The sequence below is a fragment of the Archocentrus centrarchus genome, chromosome 21, assembly GCF_007364275.1.
Source record: "Archocentrus centrarchus isolate MPI-CPG fArcCen1 chromosome 21, fArcCen1, whole genome shotgun sequence".
In the NCBI taxonomy this organism is placed as follows: Eukaryota; Metazoa; Chordata; class Actinopteri; order Cichliformes; family Cichlidae; genus Archocentrus; species Archocentrus centrarchus.
Window position 1 is genome coordinate 29,507,599 of NC_044366.1, and position 20,004 is coordinate 29,527,602.

At 41.1% G+C, this 20,004-nt stretch overlaps 1 protein-coding gene across 1 annotated transcript in view; it reads right to left on the reverse strand.

Moving 5' to 3' along the window:
• The window catches only part of LOC115800741 (mannosyl-oligosaccharide 1,2-alpha-mannosidase IB-like), a 39,351-nt gene extending 19,943 nt beyond the window's left edge, over positions 1-19,408 (reverse strand). Inside the window, exons 1-2 of the mRNA XM_030758242.1 lie at positions 19,093-19,408; positions 17,074-17,588 (exon numbers count right to left, since the gene is read on the reverse strand). Coding sequence (XP_030614102.1) covers positions 17,074-17,387 — 314 coding nt within the window. The 5' untranslated portion in view covers positions 17,388-17,588; positions 19,093-19,408. The remainder of the gene's footprint in view (positions 1-17,073; positions 17,589-19,092) is intronic.
• Between the last annotated feature and the right edge of the window lie 596 nt (positions 19,409-20,004).

A 20,004-nucleotide genomic window follows, 5' to 3' on the forward strand; every position in this document is an offset into this window, starting at 1 on the left:
TTTTTTGTGCGCCTGGACATGATATACATGTGTATGAAGTTTCATTCATGTACGTGAAACACAGCGGTGGGGCTCCAGTTTAGGGGGCGCTAGCGAGCCATTTGGGCGCGCCCTTGCCCGAGCCCATTAAAATACTTAAATTTTCACCAGGTGTGACGCATGTGCAAAGTTTCATGAGTTTTTGAATATGATAAAGCCCCCAAAAAGCCAATTCATTTGCCTGAATAATAAAAAAAAAAATAATAATAATAAACGAAGCAATTACAATAGGGCCTTCGCACAGTTCGTGCTCGGGCCCTAATTAAAGCCGCAAGCGGCGATGAGCGGGCCCTCGCACCCGGCGCGCGTCGACCCCTGGCGCGCTCCAGCCAAGCCGCGCGTCGACCCGTGGCACGCTCCAGCCGAACCGCGCTCGGAGGTTCTCGCAGACGAGAGAGTAGCTGGCTCACCCGGCTGCTGACGGCTCAGCAGGCTAGCCGTACTTCGCGTCGATCGTCTCCCGCTCCCACTAGGTGGCGTCGGTGAGTGCCCACTAATTAATATGTCACAATGCTCTATGTAATGCCTGCAGCCATCAATGAAACTGTAATGACCATAGGATGATGAGTATCAGTGTCCTACTGATTTCCTGTTGCCACTAGGTGGCGTTATGAGTGTGAAACAAAGCTGATAGAGGGGTGTGTCCGGTCTCCCTTACCCTCCCATTAAGCCTGTGAAGTTTGAGGCAGATCGGACAATGTATGTCAGAGATGTAACAATTTGGTGCACTGTGGTATATGAGTAAAATCCCACATTTAGAGGGTTGCTACGGCAACAGCGTTCAATATTCTACAAAACCATGAATATCTTTTGATGGGCTACTTGTGTAGATGATCTGGAGCCATTTTGGTGTGACTGGATGAAAAGCTGTAGTAGAAGATGATTCAAATAGCAGGCCTGAAAAATGTGAAAAATGCTGTAAAAATTACACCTTAATTAGAACATGTGAGGCTTCCTGTTGGATTTCGGCTATCGGTCCAAGAGACTTTTTTGTACGTCTTAGGATGTTACTTCAGCATGCACGATTTCAGGTACACAGACCAAGCACTGCCCTGGGGCTGATGTTTAGAACCTATCTGGGCCTGAAATGGAAAAAAAGTCCAAATTCAGAGGGTTGCTACGGCAACACCGTTCAATATTCTACAAAACCATGAATATCTTTTGATGGGCTACTTGTGTGGATGATCTGGAGCCATTTTGGTCTCACTGGGTCAAATGCCGTAGGAGGAGTTGAGGCAAAAAGGCCTGAAAAAGGCGAAAAATGCTGCAAAAATGACACTTTAAAGTGAACGTGGCTGACTTCCTGTTGTGTTTCGGCTATCGGTCCAAGAGAGTTTTTTGTAGATCTTAGCATTTTACATCAGCAGGCACATTTTCAGGTACATAGAGAAAGCACAGCCCAGGGGCTGATGTTTAGAATCTCTGTGAATTTGAAATTGAAAAAAGTCCAAATTCAGAGGGTTGCCATGGCAACACCGTTCAATATTCTACAAAACCCTGAATAACTTTTGATGGGCTACTTGTGTAGATGATCTGGAGCCAATTTGGTGTCAGTGGGTGAAATGCCCTAGGACAAGTTCGTTCAAATAGCAGGCGTGGAAATCGCAAAAATTGACACATTCAATTGAAGATGGCCGACTTCCTGTAGGGTTTAGGGTATGGGTCCAAGAGACTTTTTTGTACGTCTTAGTATGTTACACGAGCATGTACATTTTCATACATGTAGATAAAACGTAGCTCCGGGGCTACTCAAAAAACTTGCTATTTTAAGATATTCCGAGCTGCCACTAGGCGGCGCTCTAACGTTTATGGACTTTATGCATATGAGTGTGTTCAGGGCAGCATGCTTATCACACCACTGAAGTTTGAGCCAGATTGGGCAAGTTGGCTTTGAGTTACAGCCATTTTTGTGTTCATGGCGAATCATCGAACTTTGCCGTCCCATAAGGGTCACGCCCTTTTGTCAAAAACTCACAGTTTTGAAAACACAGTAAGTCCAACTTCTTAAGGCTTTCCAGGTGAAATTTGAGATGGTTCTGCTAAACCACCTTGGAGCTGGACCTCCAAGTGTAAAATATGACATTTCCTGTTCCCACTAGGTGGCGCTGCGACTGATATTAAATATTGTCATATGTATGTGTTCAGGGGGGCACCCTCATCCTACTGGAGAAGTTTGATGCACATTGGATCATGTAGGTATGAATGAGAGGCAATCAAAATTTCATGGCGAATGATCAAAGTTCAAAGGGGCATAAGGACCCCTCCCCCTTGGCAAAAACTCACCATTTTCGAGATTTAGATTCCCCTGGGGGTGTAGGTTAGACAAACCAAATATGAAGATGATAACGTCTAAAACCTCTGAGTTATTAGAAAAAGTGTGAGGGCTGCAAATCGCCAAATTTGCATAATTAATTCAAAATGGCGGACTTCCTGTTGGGTTTAGGGCATGGCTCCAAGAGGATTTTTTGTGCGCCTGGACATGATATACATGTGTATGAAGTTTCATTCATGTATGTGAAACACAGCGGTGGGGCTCCAGTTTAGGGGGCGCTAGCGAGCCATTTGGGCGCGCCCTTGCCCGAGCCCATTAAAATACTTAAATTTTCACCAGGTGTGACGCATGTGCAAAGTTTCATGAGTTTTTGAATATGATAAAGCCCCCAAAAAGCCAATTCATTTGCCTGAATAATAATAATAATAATAATAATAATAATAATAATAATAATAATAAACGAAGCAATTACAATAGGGCCTTCGCACAGTTCGTGCTCGGGCCCTAATAATAATAATAAACGAAGCAATTACAATAGGGCCTTCGCACAGTTCGTGCTCGGGCCCTAATAAGCCTTAAAAACAGCCACTAAATATAGCGTTTCCCAAAGAGTGGAGAATGGGAGGTACACCAGTATGTGCTCACAACAGGAGACTTTCTTAAATGACTTATTAAAAGATTTCAAAGCCTCACTTATCTCAGTTATCTCTCCTGTCATCACTGCATGTAACTAAATTTCAATGACATTCTGCGGTATCTTGTTATTACATTGCTGCTAGTCTCTATGTGGGTGCCCCTTAAGAGTGGCCCTCCAGCTCGCAGCAAGTCTCCAGAGGGGAAGGAGGACTGTCATCAGCAGCTGAAGTCCACGATGGGGGAATATGTGACAGCGTGGGGAGGCACTGCCTGGGGAAGGAGCTGAATGAACAGATACAACAGCAACTTTGCCATCAAGCCTGCTGGCAGGGAAAAAAAACATGGCCAGGGCTAGTTATAATAAAAATACATTTAAATGCTAAAATAAGTCTATTATTTAACAAGTTAATCTGCATAGGTTATAGTTATATAATTAAACACAACATTAGTGTATTTATTTCCATATTGTTGCTGCCATAAAAACATCAACCATTCCATATACTTTCCCAACATCAAGGGCCACCCCAGCTTCACCCAGTTGCCTGGAAATTTTAGGCTTTTGTACCACATTTACTGGAGGAAGGAACAACTTTTCATATCACAGCACCAGATGGCCTAAAAGCTGTGAGACTCATCACCACTAAGTCTTCTTTAATTCAAAAAGAAAGACAGCACCTACAGCAGTTTGGGTGCACTGGCTACAAACAAGTCAGGACAGCTAAGAAGTTGGTGAATGAAAAGTGTATCTTCATTATTAAGATGCTATTGGAACCTCAACCTGCCCAGTGATAAATACTGCATTACAAAAATCTTGGTCATCAAAGTCAAAGACGTGTTTTTATAGAAGCTGTGCCTTCAGGATGGCGTTCCAGCACTGAAAAATAACAAGCTGTCTGACTGCCACTATAAAACTTTTTATTAAGTCTTGTTTAGAAAAAAAGGTGTTGGGGTGGGGGTGTTGTGCATCATTATACTTAAAACAAATGTGCCATTAAATGTTTTTGCATTGCATATGACTTTTTGAAATACAACTACTAAGATTACAAATAAGTTAAAATCCTGAACTTTTCTAGACATTATCCAGAGAAGTGAGAACAGAATTGCTTCCTGGTGCAAATGTGATGGCACAATACAAAGAGGTGAGGATAGAGTAACACCCTGCACCCTTATTCTTTTTTTTTTTTTTTTCAGGCTGCAATTAATTCATCCATTGAGTTTCTTCTGTATATCCATTTCAGGGTTGTGGTAGGGCTGAAGCCCACCACGAGGCAAGAGGCCGGGTACACAAAGAGGCTACTACACAAAGACAGACAATCATTCACACCTACGGCCAATTTAGAATATAACCCATTAACCTGAGAAGCATGTCTTTGCACTGTGCGAGGAAGACGAGTACACAGAGAGAACCCACACAGGTACAGGGAGAACCCACTTCCTTCTTGCTGTGAGGCGACAGTGCTAACCACTGTACTACATGCCGCCTAGCTGCAACTAAAGACTATCTTTATCAGTAATAATCACCTTCTCAGTCTTTAGGTGTCAAGCACTGGTTCTGTTTTCTTGCTCTTTTTTTTTAAACACATTTTCAAACCTTCTTGAAAAGCCAAAAGGTTATTAATTTATAATTTTTTCCCTAGCCAACTCCAGAAGCACACTCGCACACAGATCTCTACTTACCATAAAGAGATTTTACAAAAGGACACTTAATCCACCCTTTGTAAAGCAGCCCAGTTCTTCATGAGGCGCTTTTAAAAGTATTTCTCAAGTGGGGAGCCATGCAGTTACATTGGATGTGTCCCAACCGTCCCACTGCCCGACAAATGCATGCGCGCGCGCACGCACACATGTGCACGCACTTACGCACTTATCAGAGATCATGATTTGCTGTTGGTTTCCAGTGATTTCCCAGATTCACTCTGGGAATTATTCCAGGAAAGAACCATCAACAGCTGAACTGCCTGCTGGCGATCAAACGTCAATATTATCGTGTCGACTTTGTGCAGCAGCATCAGCTACATGAGAGCCACCGAGGAATTTAGGAACACTGCTGTGCACCCTGTATGTGCATCATATAAAGAACTGCTGAAAATGCCACTACAGACATGACAAAGAGAGAATTGTCATTGGTGAATCAACTAGATTGTATCAGTCATTCAAAAGAAAAAAAATCAATTTTACCTGGTGTGACTCAGAGAAGAGGAATACACACACATACACACACACACACACACACACACACACACACACACACACACACACACACACACACACACACACACAGGTTACAAGTACAGGCTAGTGCCTTCCTGTAATTACAGAATAACTGTATAAACGCCAATGTTAGAGACAAAAGTAGAAATAAAAGAAAATTGAAAACAATAGGAAAACTTCAATATTGCAAAATGCATCAAGGTTAAAAGAAAAATACAATGTAAAATCAACTCAGTGTAATTGGGTGACACCTGACGGAATAATTTAAAGCATTCAGTGTCAGCTCGAAACAATTCATAGTTCTTAACACTGAACCTGCTCATTAAGTAAATGCTTGAACTGAATACTCCAACAGGTGATTTTCACTGACTTGTTCCTCCTGTTAACTTAATGGATGCTACACAAAGAAAACACACGCTGGATTTTGGCACATATTGCAAAAAAGTAAAATGGAAAAATTCTGAGTTTGAAAAAAAGACAAGACACAAAAGGTATGAAATCTCTCTTCTCACACACACACACACACACACACACACACACACACACACACACACACACACACACAGCCCTTCAGTCAATCTGAGAGGCTGCAGCTGTGGTCTAAACACAGAACATCATTATGATGATATAAAAAGACGGGAATAAAACAAAAGAAACAAAGACAGGAAATGAGATACACAGGAAGCAGATCTGTTTTATAAAAAAAAGCAGCAGTGGTAATGAGGAGATTATGTCTGATGGAAGTCCAGCCTTTATTCTGCAGTCTATTCATTCCTTAATACAACACTACTTGATTAAATCTATTGACAACAGAGAAATAAATTAACAGACTTTGAGAAGGTACCGTCAGCATGGATCTGAAGGATGGATTTATATTTATTAGATTATTCTGCATGTATTGATATTTATTCTGAAACCAATAAGGCAAAGTGATTAAAGGGGAACAGTAATAAGATCTGGTAACACTGCAGAATGGTTTACCAGTGAACGAGACCTTTCCTAAGATTCTTGAAGACACACTTGATACTGTAAACTTATAAACAGCCATTCAGTTATATAATCTCACTTTCTGTGCACCGAGAGGATCTTTATATAAGAGAAACTGGAATACATTAGAAATGTTTAAAGTTTTCAATCTAGCGAGCTGAAACTTGAGAGCATGTTTGAGTTGCTGAAAATCAAAATAGTGACTGCAAATCAGATGCTACTGCAGTGATCATTGCTTTAGAAAAACACAGTACAACACACCACCAACACCACCAGACTGAGAAAACAAAAGCACCACTTGCCAAATCCTACTGGCCACTTGGGGTATTAATACCCAGGAATACTAGAATGTCAAGAACTACACAGATACCCAGGAAAGGAACTGATACTCAATACCATGGGGGCACCAAATGGCAAAACAGGTTTTGTTTTTTAAATAACAGAGCAACACAAACTGTATCAGTGGCGCTATTTTTAAGTTTTCAAGTTAATACACTAACATAGTTGTAAGGTGTAGTCAAGACAAATATTTTAAGATTCATTTAGGTAATGCCAAAAAACATGAGAGAATAATTTTAGTTTGTTGGAAGGTGCTGTGCTTCCGCTGACTTCACTCCTCACAGTCTTCGCTGATCAGACAGAGCTTGATGTTAGACTTTTCTCAGCTTCAATCTGGGATTTTAAGAGCAGCATCACAGTTTTTGTTTTGTTTTATTATCATCCACAGCCACCATCTTAAAGATAACTAAACAGGCAGCTAACCTGGAGCTGCATGTTTAATGTGGCAGATAAAAATCCTGATGAAAGTCTCCCAATTATCCGTGCTTGAGATGGCACTAGGAGTACACTAGATTGTGACCTCCCCCTGAGGCTGGGGTTGTGACTGTTGGGTAATTGTTAATCATTAAGTGGCTAACATTAACGCGTGGGCCGACCAGGTTAACACTTATCGATAACTGCTGTTAAAACTGGAGCTTTACTGTCCTCTCAGAATTCCTCCTAACATGCTGTGAACGTCAACCTGTATAACAGCTTTTAACATAGGTTAACATGTCAAGCAATAAATATCAACTCTTTCGTCTGCTTTTTGCGATACAGCTGGTGACTTTTGCAGCTGAATTTCTGACATTCAGTTATGGTTGTCAGACATCTTAAAGAAATCATAAAGACGAAAAATGACAGTGACTTTAAAGGCTTACAGGCCTGTTTTTATGTTAGACTGTAACCCCACAGACTTGCTTTAGAGGTTACTTTTTTAACTGTTCTACATTGTTTGCTGATGTGTAAAAATCCCATTTTGTCTTGGCAAGGTACTTTGCTTTCCTTCTAGCTCTGAACAACAGAAGCCACTATTTAATAGGTTCACCCCTGTTAAACCTACTAAACAGCATGGATGGTTTCACAGGCTTCTGCAAAACTACAGCACAAAGTTTGACAGCGTATGTGCCTGTGTATGTGACAGGGTGGACTGCAAATATAAACAAGTACTCCTTGATTACCACCAGGCATACACACACACACACACACACACACACACACACACACACACACACACACACACACACACACACACACACACACACACACACACACACACACAAATAACCTAGATTTACTTTGCAGCTGACAGGCAAATGAAGCGTGAAGACACAGGAATGATATCTAAGATCACACTAAACATGATAAATAAAGGCACTCTGATGTTGGCCCAGGCCTTAAATATGATCTGCTGCGGTGCTATGCTGATTTATGGCCCTATCAGAGTGCAAAAGCAAAGCTATGGCCCTGCAACACTAACAATAACTGGCAAGGCAATAAGTAGCAAAACCAGGGTACTAGTGGTTGCATGACTAAAATCCATTATGAGAGGGATGCAGTACAAAAAGGTTGTGCCTGTACATTTTCTCCGACCTTTGGGTGTGTTTGAATCTTGCATAACTCACTTGTCTCCTCACACTGGTCACAACAACACAGTAAGAAATTGAACTACTTGTGATGTAGTTGTAAGGAGTATAAGCATTTAAACGATTTAAAGAGAAACTGGAGCACAACATTAACAGAACCATTAAGTGTCCCACGATGGTGTCACATTAACCTTCACTGACTGTAATATCAAATGAAAGTGATGTTGTAAATGAAAATCTCTCACTAACAAACTGAAAAACTATTTAATCAATTTTGTCATTAATGCCAAGCATTCTGGGCTTCCACAGAAGTAAACTTTGCCTTTAGTTTCAGTTGCAAGAAAACGTTTTTGAACCCTGTCACAATTGTTGCCAGAATTTCTGTTAGTTAGCCCTAAAATCTTCATCCAAGTCACAGTAAAAGGCAGACATATGTCCACTTAGCCAATGACACACACACAGTTGTCCAATTAATGTTTTTACTCAACACAATGAACACTCACACAGTTCAGACTGAATAAGTGAAGTTTATGTACTAATGCTGGAGTACAGCTGGGGCTTGTGAGATTGAAGGTATGACAATATGCAAGATGGACAGTTCTTCCAGGACCAGAAAGTGAAACCAACAGGAAAATGGCTTAAATCTGATTTTTAGGTGTAATGCAGGAGGTGAGTCCAGTGGCTGCACAAGAGATTTCTGGTCTAGAAGTTTATGGGAAATCAGCCCTCAGCTAGCTTTGCTCTGTGACTTCAATAAACCTTATCCTTATTACTTTAGGGGCTTAGTCACTATTTTTAGGTCTGAACAAAAGACAAATTTTATAAATTACAGTGCATACAAGAGTCCAAAAAACTTGACAGGGTATGTGACTGACTGGATGTTAACAAACACGGTGTTCATAAAGCTGGGAGGAAAATCAGGACTCACTGCTCTCCACAGGAGTCAGAGACCTGCAAGGATCACAGGAAGAGAACAATGTGACGTCCTAAATTAGGTGAAGAAGAACCAAAGACCTGCAGGAGTCTCTCTAGGAACAACACTTTAAATCAAAGGTGTTAACAGATGGCACCACACAAAGGAAACACTGCTCCAAAAGGAAAAAAATGATAACGACTCTCCTGCACTCTGAAGATAATGTTTTGTTTTTTGTTTTGTTTCTGGCCAGTGGGGCTGCTCAATTATGGCAGTAAATATAACCATAATATATTTTGTCAATGTCCCATCTATTAACACCATTTAACTTGAATACTCACAAACATTGAGGGGGGAAAAAATATTTATTAAACGTGTCTGTTCAAATAGGTGGACTGAATTGAAATAACTAAACAAGCTACAGCCCAGCCAGGGTTGAATTTAGACTTTAAGAGAGGAGCAAAGGTAAAGTGATGCAAGGCAGAAAGAAAATTATTGTGCAACAGAGTGTGCTACTCTCTTGATGACCTTGTTTTAACAGCCAAAATAGTTTTTGTAAATTATTTAATTGCACAGCCTTTGTGGACAGATATAACAGAAGCTGAAGTTTTCTGCCCAGTAAAGAGAATAAAAAGAACCATATAACAATCCAAAGGCCTCAACCCACGCAACTCTGAAGCATGGTGGAGGGAGCATCATGGTCTGGGGCTGCTTTGCCATCTCATGACCTGAACATGTTGCAATCACTGAGGGACAAATCAATTCAAAACTGTACGAAGAAATTTTAAAGGAGACTGTAAGAACAGCAGTTGGTAAAGTTTGGTGATACAACAAGACAATGATCCAAAGCACAGATTTACAGCAGAAAGGCTGGACAAAAGACAAAAATTCAGGTTTTGGAAGAGCCAATTAATCCAATTGAAATGCTGTTGCACGGTTTTAAAAGGCTGTTCAATCAAATATTAATAAAATAAAGCAGTTTTGTAAGAATGAACAGTCCAGAAGTGGTCCTCACTATTGTATAAGGTTCTATGACTTACTAAACTCATATAAGGTTACATAATTTTACGAGTTACTAAGTGTTCCCTGTTGGTGTGTTATTATTTAGTCAGACTGAGTTTGTCTATATTTGAGACTTGAAGGTGAACATTAGATCACATTTCAAGAGGAATAAATCAAATCTTAAAATCCACTTCATTCCAAAGTGTTCAAAAACTTTTCTTGCAACTGTTTGTGTTTGGTGACGTGTGGATAGGACACTCATGATGTGGGATTAGTAAAGAAATGACACATCTTCCTCTCCAGGAGGAAGATGGAAATAGTCCACACAGATGGTACACTTAATACCTCCAGACACAAGCCCTTTTTATTAGTTTTTATATCACACTTTATGGAAAAAGACAGGAAGTGGATGCCTGGGCAGGTTCACTGAGCCACAGAAGGAGCTACTGATAGATGATCTGATATTTACTGGACCATAAAGTCAAATAATCATTCAGAGGACAGGATATTGCAGTATTGACTTCACCAATTCCCAAAATACAAGAGGCTGTTTTCCCATCATATGTGAAGATGAGATGGTCCAGACAGAATACAAATGTTCATTATAATAAAAATGTGTGCTTTTTGTGCTGGTGAAAGATGATGTGGGGGAAAAGAGCATTGCTCAAAGAAAATATACATTTTCCTCATGATTATAAGGTGATAACTGACTTGTTAGGACTAGAGCAGAGATAAATAGAGGTTAAATTTGGCAGCAGATGGAATGCCTGCCTAACCCACCTGGACACTCTGGCAAGTACCCAGTATGAATGCTCATGTCCAAACTAGCACAACACATTTATATTAGTTGACTGCACCAAGTCTGAATGGACAAATCTGTTTCATAAATGTTTCTACTTTGGATCGGCCGATCTCATAACGCTACATCAATTTCAAAATTAAAATAATTTGATACACATGCAATGGTAAATTTTAAAGGTGGCAACTAATAATTATACTCATTATTTGTCATTATAAAATGTTTAGTTTCTCCTAGCCCAATGCAACATTTGCAACTTGCTTTGTTGTTCAACCACCTTTTTAAAATTAAAAAATAAATTAGTAATAAGGAAGGTACTACATTTGCCTCATAATATCTACTACCATAATCCAGTCTGCACCAAATATCAAGCAGGATGTCTGTATGCAATCATAAAAGGCTACAATAAGAGGCATTTTTCCTCTGACTTCTATTTTTCTACTGTAACTGGCTACAGTGCTGCTAAAATGTCAATGCTTCTGCCAACATGCCCTCTTGTCCCTCTGACAGATTACAGTCCTGCACCTGGCTATTCCTATGTTGTTTGAGCCAGACCAGAACAAACTCAAAAGCAGGATCATTACTGGCCTCACAGTATGTCGAGCTCGACTGAGCGTTACATCCAAGCAGCAATCCTGAGATGTAAACTTATAAATAGCCATTCTGATTTCAAATTTCATTTTCTATGTACCAAGAGGATCTTTACATAAGGGAAATTAAACTCATGTGTTCTATATTTCTGAGACTAACATACTATAGCATCTCAGACATGCCACAGTCAGTCACGTAGGGCTCCAAATGTAGTTTAAAGTAGTTTAACCTGCAAACCCATTTACTGGCTCACACTGGGTAACTGCCAAACAGAAAAATGTCAAGTAAACTAAAATGTAACTTGTCTTTGAATAAGCCCACAGAAACTAAGGGAAACCCTGGATGGAGAACAGTTCCTCCTCAATGTTAGCAAAAACTAACATGCATTTCACTAAAAGATGTTCAGTCCAGTTTGATTAGTGCAAAGCTACAAATACCCGTTCCACTATTTTTGGAGTTATAGTCCATTTCTCCAAAATTCAATAGCTGGATAATGACACAGATTAATAACCTTTTCTCCCTCATAAGCTTCATTGGACTTCTAACAGGTTGAACTTGTGAACACAGAAATGGTTCTGGGGGGGTTTCTGTGGCCAAATAAAGCACAGGTGAAATTATTATGAGCGTATTTGTGTTCCTGCGGGTCTCTTTAAATGCTAGCTCACCTCATTTTCCTGAGGCTGTTTGAACCCCGAGTCCTCTGGAGCACACAATAACCACTTTAAGAACAGCTGAAGTAGCTACACCAACAAGCAAAGTGAACACATTTCAATAAGCTGTTATAAGAAGGATGGGGGGGGGCACCTCACATGAATGCTTGTGTAAGGTTAAAATACACTGGGCACATTTTCCTGACTTTGAATTTGCATAAAACTAATTTCAAGAGATCTCAAAGGTTAGGATTACTCTTCCTCTGTAAAACACAGTGACATCTCAGTGGCTGCTTTTTCCCTCTTAATTTCAGTCAAATGTGTAGCTATAAATATATTTTCTGTCCTTGGTATATCCTTGAAAATGGAAGGCAGTGAAGATGCTCATAAATGTACACCCCGGCCTTACAGCCATGTTATTAATTCCAAGGAGGTGAGCAATAAGCAATTAAAAATCCACGAATCTGAATACAGAGCTGATAAAGGCTATAAAGAAAAAAATTAATTAATTAATTTAAAATATATATATATATATATATATATATATATATATATATATATATATATATATATATATATAAAAATCTGTTTAATCAGGAGGAAGAAATGTCTTCTGCCATCTGTGACTGCACCCTGAACCTATTGGTACCACAGTAAAACAGCTCACATAAAACATGAAGAGTACATTGAATGGGATTTACTTCAACCCTGCAGCGTGGAGGTTTTGAGTATTGTTGATGTGACCCTGTAATGCATATCAACAACTTTTTTTTTTTAAAGGTATATAATTCTTCCTCTGAATATCAATTTTCTTTTTTATCTGACTTTTCTTGGAAGCTTTCTAGGTTTTTTCTCCCTTAATCCCAGCACTGTCTGTCTGATGCTGCTGTCACTCTCCTCTGCAGCTCAGGAAAACCATCGCTCCTGGTCCATCCCAAATGTATCTAGACAGGCAAACCAGCGCGGCAGTTTCAAAGCAGACAGCAGATTTTAAACTCTGGTTAGAGAGTTAGGTGCTGACATTTGATCGGCACTGTGTGAACTCCTTCAGGAAAGGCTTAAATGTAATACATGTTTAATTATATGTAAAAGTCCCACGGTCCAGCTTTAGAGTAATACACATCAAGAGAATAACTATTGCTGCTTTTTCACTCGTACCCACGCAGCTCGAATTCCCTCAACTTTAAGGGTTTTCCATTAGGTGGTAGTATGTGGTACCAGGTACTTTTTTAGTACCTACTCAGCTGGAGTTCCAAGCAAGCTGAGTCAAGCCAAAAATGCAACTTCACACTGCATGCCACTGATTGGCCAGGGAGTGACATCACTAGCTGAGTCATGAGAGTGATTCCTCCACAAACCCACCATTTTTGAAAGCCAGGAAGAAGGGAAATGGCTACACACTAACCAACACAGACATTTTTGTGCTTGGTGGCTGACAACAGAATCCAGAGGGAGCCAGACAGAGCGACCGTTTGTGTTTGTGTCGCATACATATGACATCACGGTACATTCAGGCTGCCTTGCTGAGTTGGTACTCAATTGTAATGGAAAACAAACAAAACTGAGCAGAGACGAGTCGAGTCAAGCTGAGTAGGCACTAGTGGAAAAGAGGCGTAAGTTCACACTAGGGATGTGCACAGCTAGTCAACAAGATGTTTAAACACTGCCGCTGTTGCAATGTCTGCACCAGAAATACTAGTCAGTTAAATCTATTACTGTTGTTTTATTAAGTTACTCCCTGGTTCAAAGATGTTATAATGCCACCTGAGAGCAACTGGCGCTGCAGCCCTGACAAATAGCTGAGCCTCTCTCTCTCTCTCTCTCTCTCTCTGTCTGTGATTGGAAGATTTAAACGAAAGCACTGGAAAGTAAGCACATGACAGTTACGTGAACCACCACAGTTCTGCAGTACACTGATGAAGAAAATGAACTGTTGGATGCTGGCCATGTGAGAGTAAACGGGCATATAACCACACCAAAGCAACAGAAGTCATGTGTAACCACATTACGCACAGGCGTGTGGATGCTAGCCTGGCAGAAAGGAGGGCTACTGCTGCTAGCACACACATACACTCAGGTCCCGTTTACACGATGCCATTTCCACTGGAAACGGTGTTGTTTTGATGCATTTCAGCCTTCCGTTTACACGATAGCGTTTCAGAAACGATCTGTGTTTACACGATGACACGATGAAAACGATGTAGTTCCCATGCCAGGCCACAAGTTGGCGGTGGTTGTCTCTTTGCAAAGTTTGTTTACGCAAGACACGCATGCGTGGAGTGACACAGTAGGAAGCGCGGCAAATTGTTCATTACTTACAAAACGGCCAATGTGAGAGGTTTTGTGTGGACTGACGATGAGGCTGGATCGCTGGTGCACACAATGAATTACAAAATGGTAAAAACACAAGAAAAGCATAAGAAGCACTCGTGAATCCGCGAGTACTGTTTATCAATTTGCGCATGCGCGGAAAACTGTGGCCGTCGCAACCATAGTGACACTGTGCGTATACACAGCACAAAGTACCACACATTTTATTTTTTAACAAGATTTGATTATTAAAAAAATGTGTTAATAGCTCTTAAATACACACGTACAGTGTTTGTGCCCAGTTTTCTAATTGTCTTCTACCTTTTAGACTGGCTCTCCTGTCTGATTTTTTTTTATCTTCTTCAAATGACTAGTAGTAATTAGTTGAACATCCCTGGGCACGTTTTGTGTTTGGAAGTGTTTACTTACTAATGTGTAACTAAACACTTCCAAACGCAAAAAGAGATCAGAAGCAACTCTTCTCTAGTGATGGACTAGAGAAGTCTTTGAAGCAAAACCTGACTGAGTGCCACCTCTGGAGAAGCACGAACATCTCCAGGCCTCCCACCTTCACACTTCAAAAAGAAAAAAAACTTCACAATACACAGTACCACTTGAGCCCAGCACTGTCTGTTCTGTTTGAGTTGTTGGACAACAGTAATTACGTTATTTCAAGCATTCCAAAGACTAAAAGGCTTTCAGAGTGAAAATATGAAAAGGCACCACAGGGAATAAGGAGGCAAAACTCAATGGTGAAACTGTGGGAGAAACTGCTTTTAACACCCTGCCAGGATTTCAGAAAAACAAATGACGCCCATTACCAGCGTGGAGATGACCTTTTCTATTAAATTGTTCTTCTCACCTGGCCTTTGGCACTTATGTGTGTCATAAGTTGTTTGGGGGGGGTTTGTAGCTGAAAAATACTAAGCACATGTAAGTGCTACATGATTCACACATCAATGAGTTATGCTAGTCAAAGGGCACTGCAATAGAAGGAAAATAACTCCCATTAACTCTGTGGCTACACTCAATGTGCAGTGCCACCATTTGCGTAGCACATCTTTTTAGTGGACACATCTGCAGCACACGTTCTAAACAGCAGTAAACAACACGGAGATGTTGTTTAGGTGTTGTGTTGTAATTTCAGCTTTTGGACACAGGACAGCACTGTGAAATTTCAGATTTTTTTTACTCACTTTGTATAACATGGGTACATGTACAGATTACAACACACTTTGTAAATTAACTACCTGCCAACCACTACTGGCTGTTAACTGGTTCTTAGAGTCACTTCCTGTATACTGGCCATTTAAATAAAATTATCTCTGTTTAAAGTCTGCACTTATTTCTGTGTAAAGCATGCATATATATGCATGCTTTATATTTATTTTTTTTTTTATTTATTTTTTTTTTTAAAAGGACAAAGAAAGAAAGTCAGGTCTGGTTTTTGTGACTGCTGGATGGATCTCTGCAGCATAGTCCACAGCTTACACACTGCTCTCATGCACGGTGTAGCCACTGTGGCTAAATGTGGCAAACTGTGACTGTGTTACCTCACCTCTGCCTCTGAAACAAAGTGAGGATCAAAGCCGTGCCACTCAGCTGAAACTCAGACGCAGAAATGCTAAGACTTACTCCAATCTCGTTGTACATCCTGTATAATGACAATAAAGGCATTCTTTTCTATACAGCCATTTAGAGTTTGGCTGCTGTCTTTCCATTTTAGTTGAATCAACACTAACTGGGAAGCACTTATAAGGACCACTTGTCATCAACTTAACTAACTCCATCTTCACTTCTGCATTACGTGTTCTGCTCCACCCTTCCCACCTCATCTACACACGTACACAGTGAAAGCCACAGACTGCAGCCTGGTGACAGAGAGAAATTATGAGAGAAACCGGCGTGACTACAAATGAATGCAAAATGCAGCAGAGAGACTCAGAAATGAAATCGAGAATAAAAATCAGGTATTAGGTAAATAAAAAGTTTAGTTTCTTCTTTTATTATTTTAACTATACCCCACTCATTATTTTTAAGGCCTTTAGCAGCTACCCATTTTTAAATAAGCATAATGTTTACATCTTTATTCCTGAGTCAGCTGAGATAGTATTTGAAGCACAACACATTTAGAGACGTCAAACTCTAAGATGATTTAGGGGAGAGAAAGAGTCTCAGAACAGTAGCTAGATAAACCACATGATAAACTGTGATAATATGATAAATACTGACCAGTATTTAGCTCACTGCAGACACTAATTTCCAAGCCCGTTTAAGCAGTTACTAAGGCTTTTCAAACAGCCTGTGTGTTCTAGCTCATCAAGTCCAACAATGTCTGCCTGCGGGACAGAGCGGCAAAACTGGGGCCAAGGTGATAAAATGCCTGCTGTTAAAGAACTAAAACCATTAGATCCAATGGAGACGCAAAGGGTGAGAGAATACAGAGCAGCCTCAGCTGCGCAAAGCAATAAGGGACAAAATGAAGGAAGGAGTATCTGTGCTGACGTGTATCACTCAACAAACTCTGCCACACCTCCAGGAATCACAGACTGTTTAAAAAAAAAATGTCCTGACACCTGGTTGAGTGATGTAAGGTAGGTAGAGAATCAAATATAAACTCACTAATTAATATTTATGAAATGCAGTCATTTCTCATCTGCTTATCAAACATAAAATACATACAAAATAAAGAAAAAAATCTTTTCCATGTCAGTGCTTTGTGTAATACACTCAGAAACACTTCTCCTGTGGGTCCTTACCTGTGTCTGTGCTCATCATGTCCTCCCTGTCCATGTATGATCACCTGTCCTGAGGCGTGCTTGCCCTCTTTGGGTGTGTCAATATGAGGGATAAGAACATCCTCCAAACCTAGGTCAAAGCGCTTGTGCTTGGAATTGTCTGGGAGGAAAAAGAAGGCCCCAAAGCATAAGGTTATGAAGGCACTGAGAATAAGGAGGAGGATGAACTTCTCGGACAGCCTCAACGTGGCCCTGTGGTGCGGGAAAGAGGAGGCGCCCGGCGACAGAGTGGGTATCCTGCGGCCTGACAGTGGCAGTAGGGCCGGCGTTGTCATGGTTTGAGTGTTGAAATGAACTTCACTAGGGGTGGGGTGAGGCGGGTTTCACAGGTGCCACGGGTGTTCTTGTTGTAGCGGCATGCACCGGCTGCTTGACTATATTATCTCATCCCTGCTTTGGTAGGTCCAGAAACCAAAAAAGGCTGAGATCCCTCAGTAACGGGGTGACTTGTCAGCAGGAACATGGCCCTGATGGTTCTGGGGGGAAAAAAAAAATTAGAGCCATGCAGTTAGAAACAACTCACAAAAAGCCAATTAAAGCATACACAGCAGACTAGACACCATTTTAGAAAAACCTTGCCTTTTCCTTTCTTCATTTTTACCAATCTAGACAGTCAGTGCTCTCTATGTTCTGTCAGGATAGAAGAGTTGATGTCCTTTATAGTCTTTCCTTCAGTTGTCATTTCTCCACCTTGGCAGCATGTCCCTTGTAACCACTAGTATCATCTCACCATGAGCTCCCCTGACAGGCATCTACTGAGCCAAGCAGCTCTGAATTACAATCAAAAGCAGAAGTGACAACTCAAGAAAATGGCATGTCAAATATCAAGTAAGAGCTGATATATTAGAGTAATAAACAATCCTCTTGGCTAGCTGTGGTGATTTTAACAACACGTCATCTGGAAAATAAATACCTCTGGATTCCTCTCTCTTTCTCTTTACACACACACACACACACACAAACTCACAAAAAAGACTTAATCCTTTGGCCATGAGAAAAATGACATTTTCTGAGAGGCTTAAGGTATCAAGAGTTTGTACAGTATCTGTATGATCAACTGTCCTTTACGCATACTGGCTTCAGAGGCACTGCAGAATGAGCCCAGCTTTGCATCTTTTAGTTTTATTCTATTGCCGTGGTGTACGGCTTGCTAGCAGACATCTATCACGATAAAAATCACAAAATGACCTACACGCTCTTGGCATTGGCATCTATGGAGGTAGACTGGAATAACAATCCACAGTTGTGTTGCAAATCCTGGCAAAAAAAAAAAGGGGGGGGCACGTTGCGCTTGCTAAGTACATTGCATGCCTGTTTTCTGTGCTGCATTACATCTGAACATTACCCTGATAAATACCCATGGGTTATACTGGAAAAGATAAAGGCTTTATTCCCTTGTGCCGGCATATGTGGAAAGAAGACGTGGGGCAAATGTCTAATGCCGCTCAGCAGCTGCTCCAAGCACGGATGTAAAGGATGGACGGCAATCGAGCAAGTGCCCCTTTAAAGACAAACATCACTGTTCGCACAAACGCCCGGAGATACTGTGCTAACACAACCCATTCGCTGTTTTTCCTGTACTTTTCCATCATGTTGGTATGGAGCTGCGTCTCCACGCAGAATACCAAGTTGATTCAGTGACAGTGCCAGCCTGTGTGCCGTGATTAGCCAATACAAAATGCTAGCTAACAGGGGAATGAGCTAACTTACCCGGCTAATAGTAGCTAGCAACGAAAAGAAAAGAGGAAAATAAAGTTCCTGTCAATGCTGAGGAAGAACCCTATATAATAGACAAAAAATATCCCGATATACGCGTTTGGGCTTGCTGACATTTTAGCTATCCTGCAGGTGGTAAAGACAGAGCTTTAAAACCCTCAGCCTGCTCAGGTGCTAGCTATTTGGCTATAAGGCTAGCGCTAGCTAGCTGGCTCCAAGCTGACAGAGGCGGTCTCTAGTGTGGAAGTCGCTCTGCTGCATCACCTCCTTTCTCATATGCTCGTTGAAAATCGATGCCTGTCGGGATTCCCGGTCCACGTTTTGGAAGGAGTCGCTGTGGCAGGTGTACTCATGTCCACGAATTGAAACACCGTGGTGTCGTGCTACGGTCGAGCGGCTCGCCGTCAGCTCAGACCCACATAGCGTTATAGCCTCGCGGAGAGGATGTTGATAACCGGTCGCTCTGTTGGACTGCAGCGACAGACTGAGCTGCTGCTGCTGCTGCTGCTCGGCGATTCAGCATCAACTACTCAGCCTACCCGAGTTAGGGACCGACTGACAATTTCGTGGGGCAACAAGGCAACATCAACAACGGCGCACACACACCCCCAGCCCCCTGTCCGCTGGGGGACTGATTTTCCTTCCCTGATTCACAGTTAGCCCATTTGGAAAGCTGGAATACAGCTGTGGGGTCTATAATAATACTATATTTGTTCAAGCGTGCTCCCATCTTTCACATCACTCATTTGTTAGAATTTGTTTGTCATATTTTCTTAAATTAGGGATGCACCCTTTTCTAATATTGCAGTGTTACATTAATATGCTGTATGCCTCACTCTTAGCAAATGACCAAGAATCAGGTTGGATTTGAACACTGCTTTCCTAGGCTTGTAAAATAAAATGCACAAATAAATATTAGAGCCCAACTATATAGGATTCTTAAGACTGATATTGATACCGATATTTGGTCATTTGAAAAATTATATATATTGGCCGATATTTTTTCTTTTAGGCACACAAAACCACCCGAGTGGGCTTGTCCCCTGGAGGTGGATGCACCAAGGGTCATTTCAAATCAGTGGTTTTAGGTGAAACCAATGTGGGACTTGGAATGACCCACACCTTTCTTCATACCTTAGCGCATGTGACTATGCACATGAACAATAGTGGGTCAAC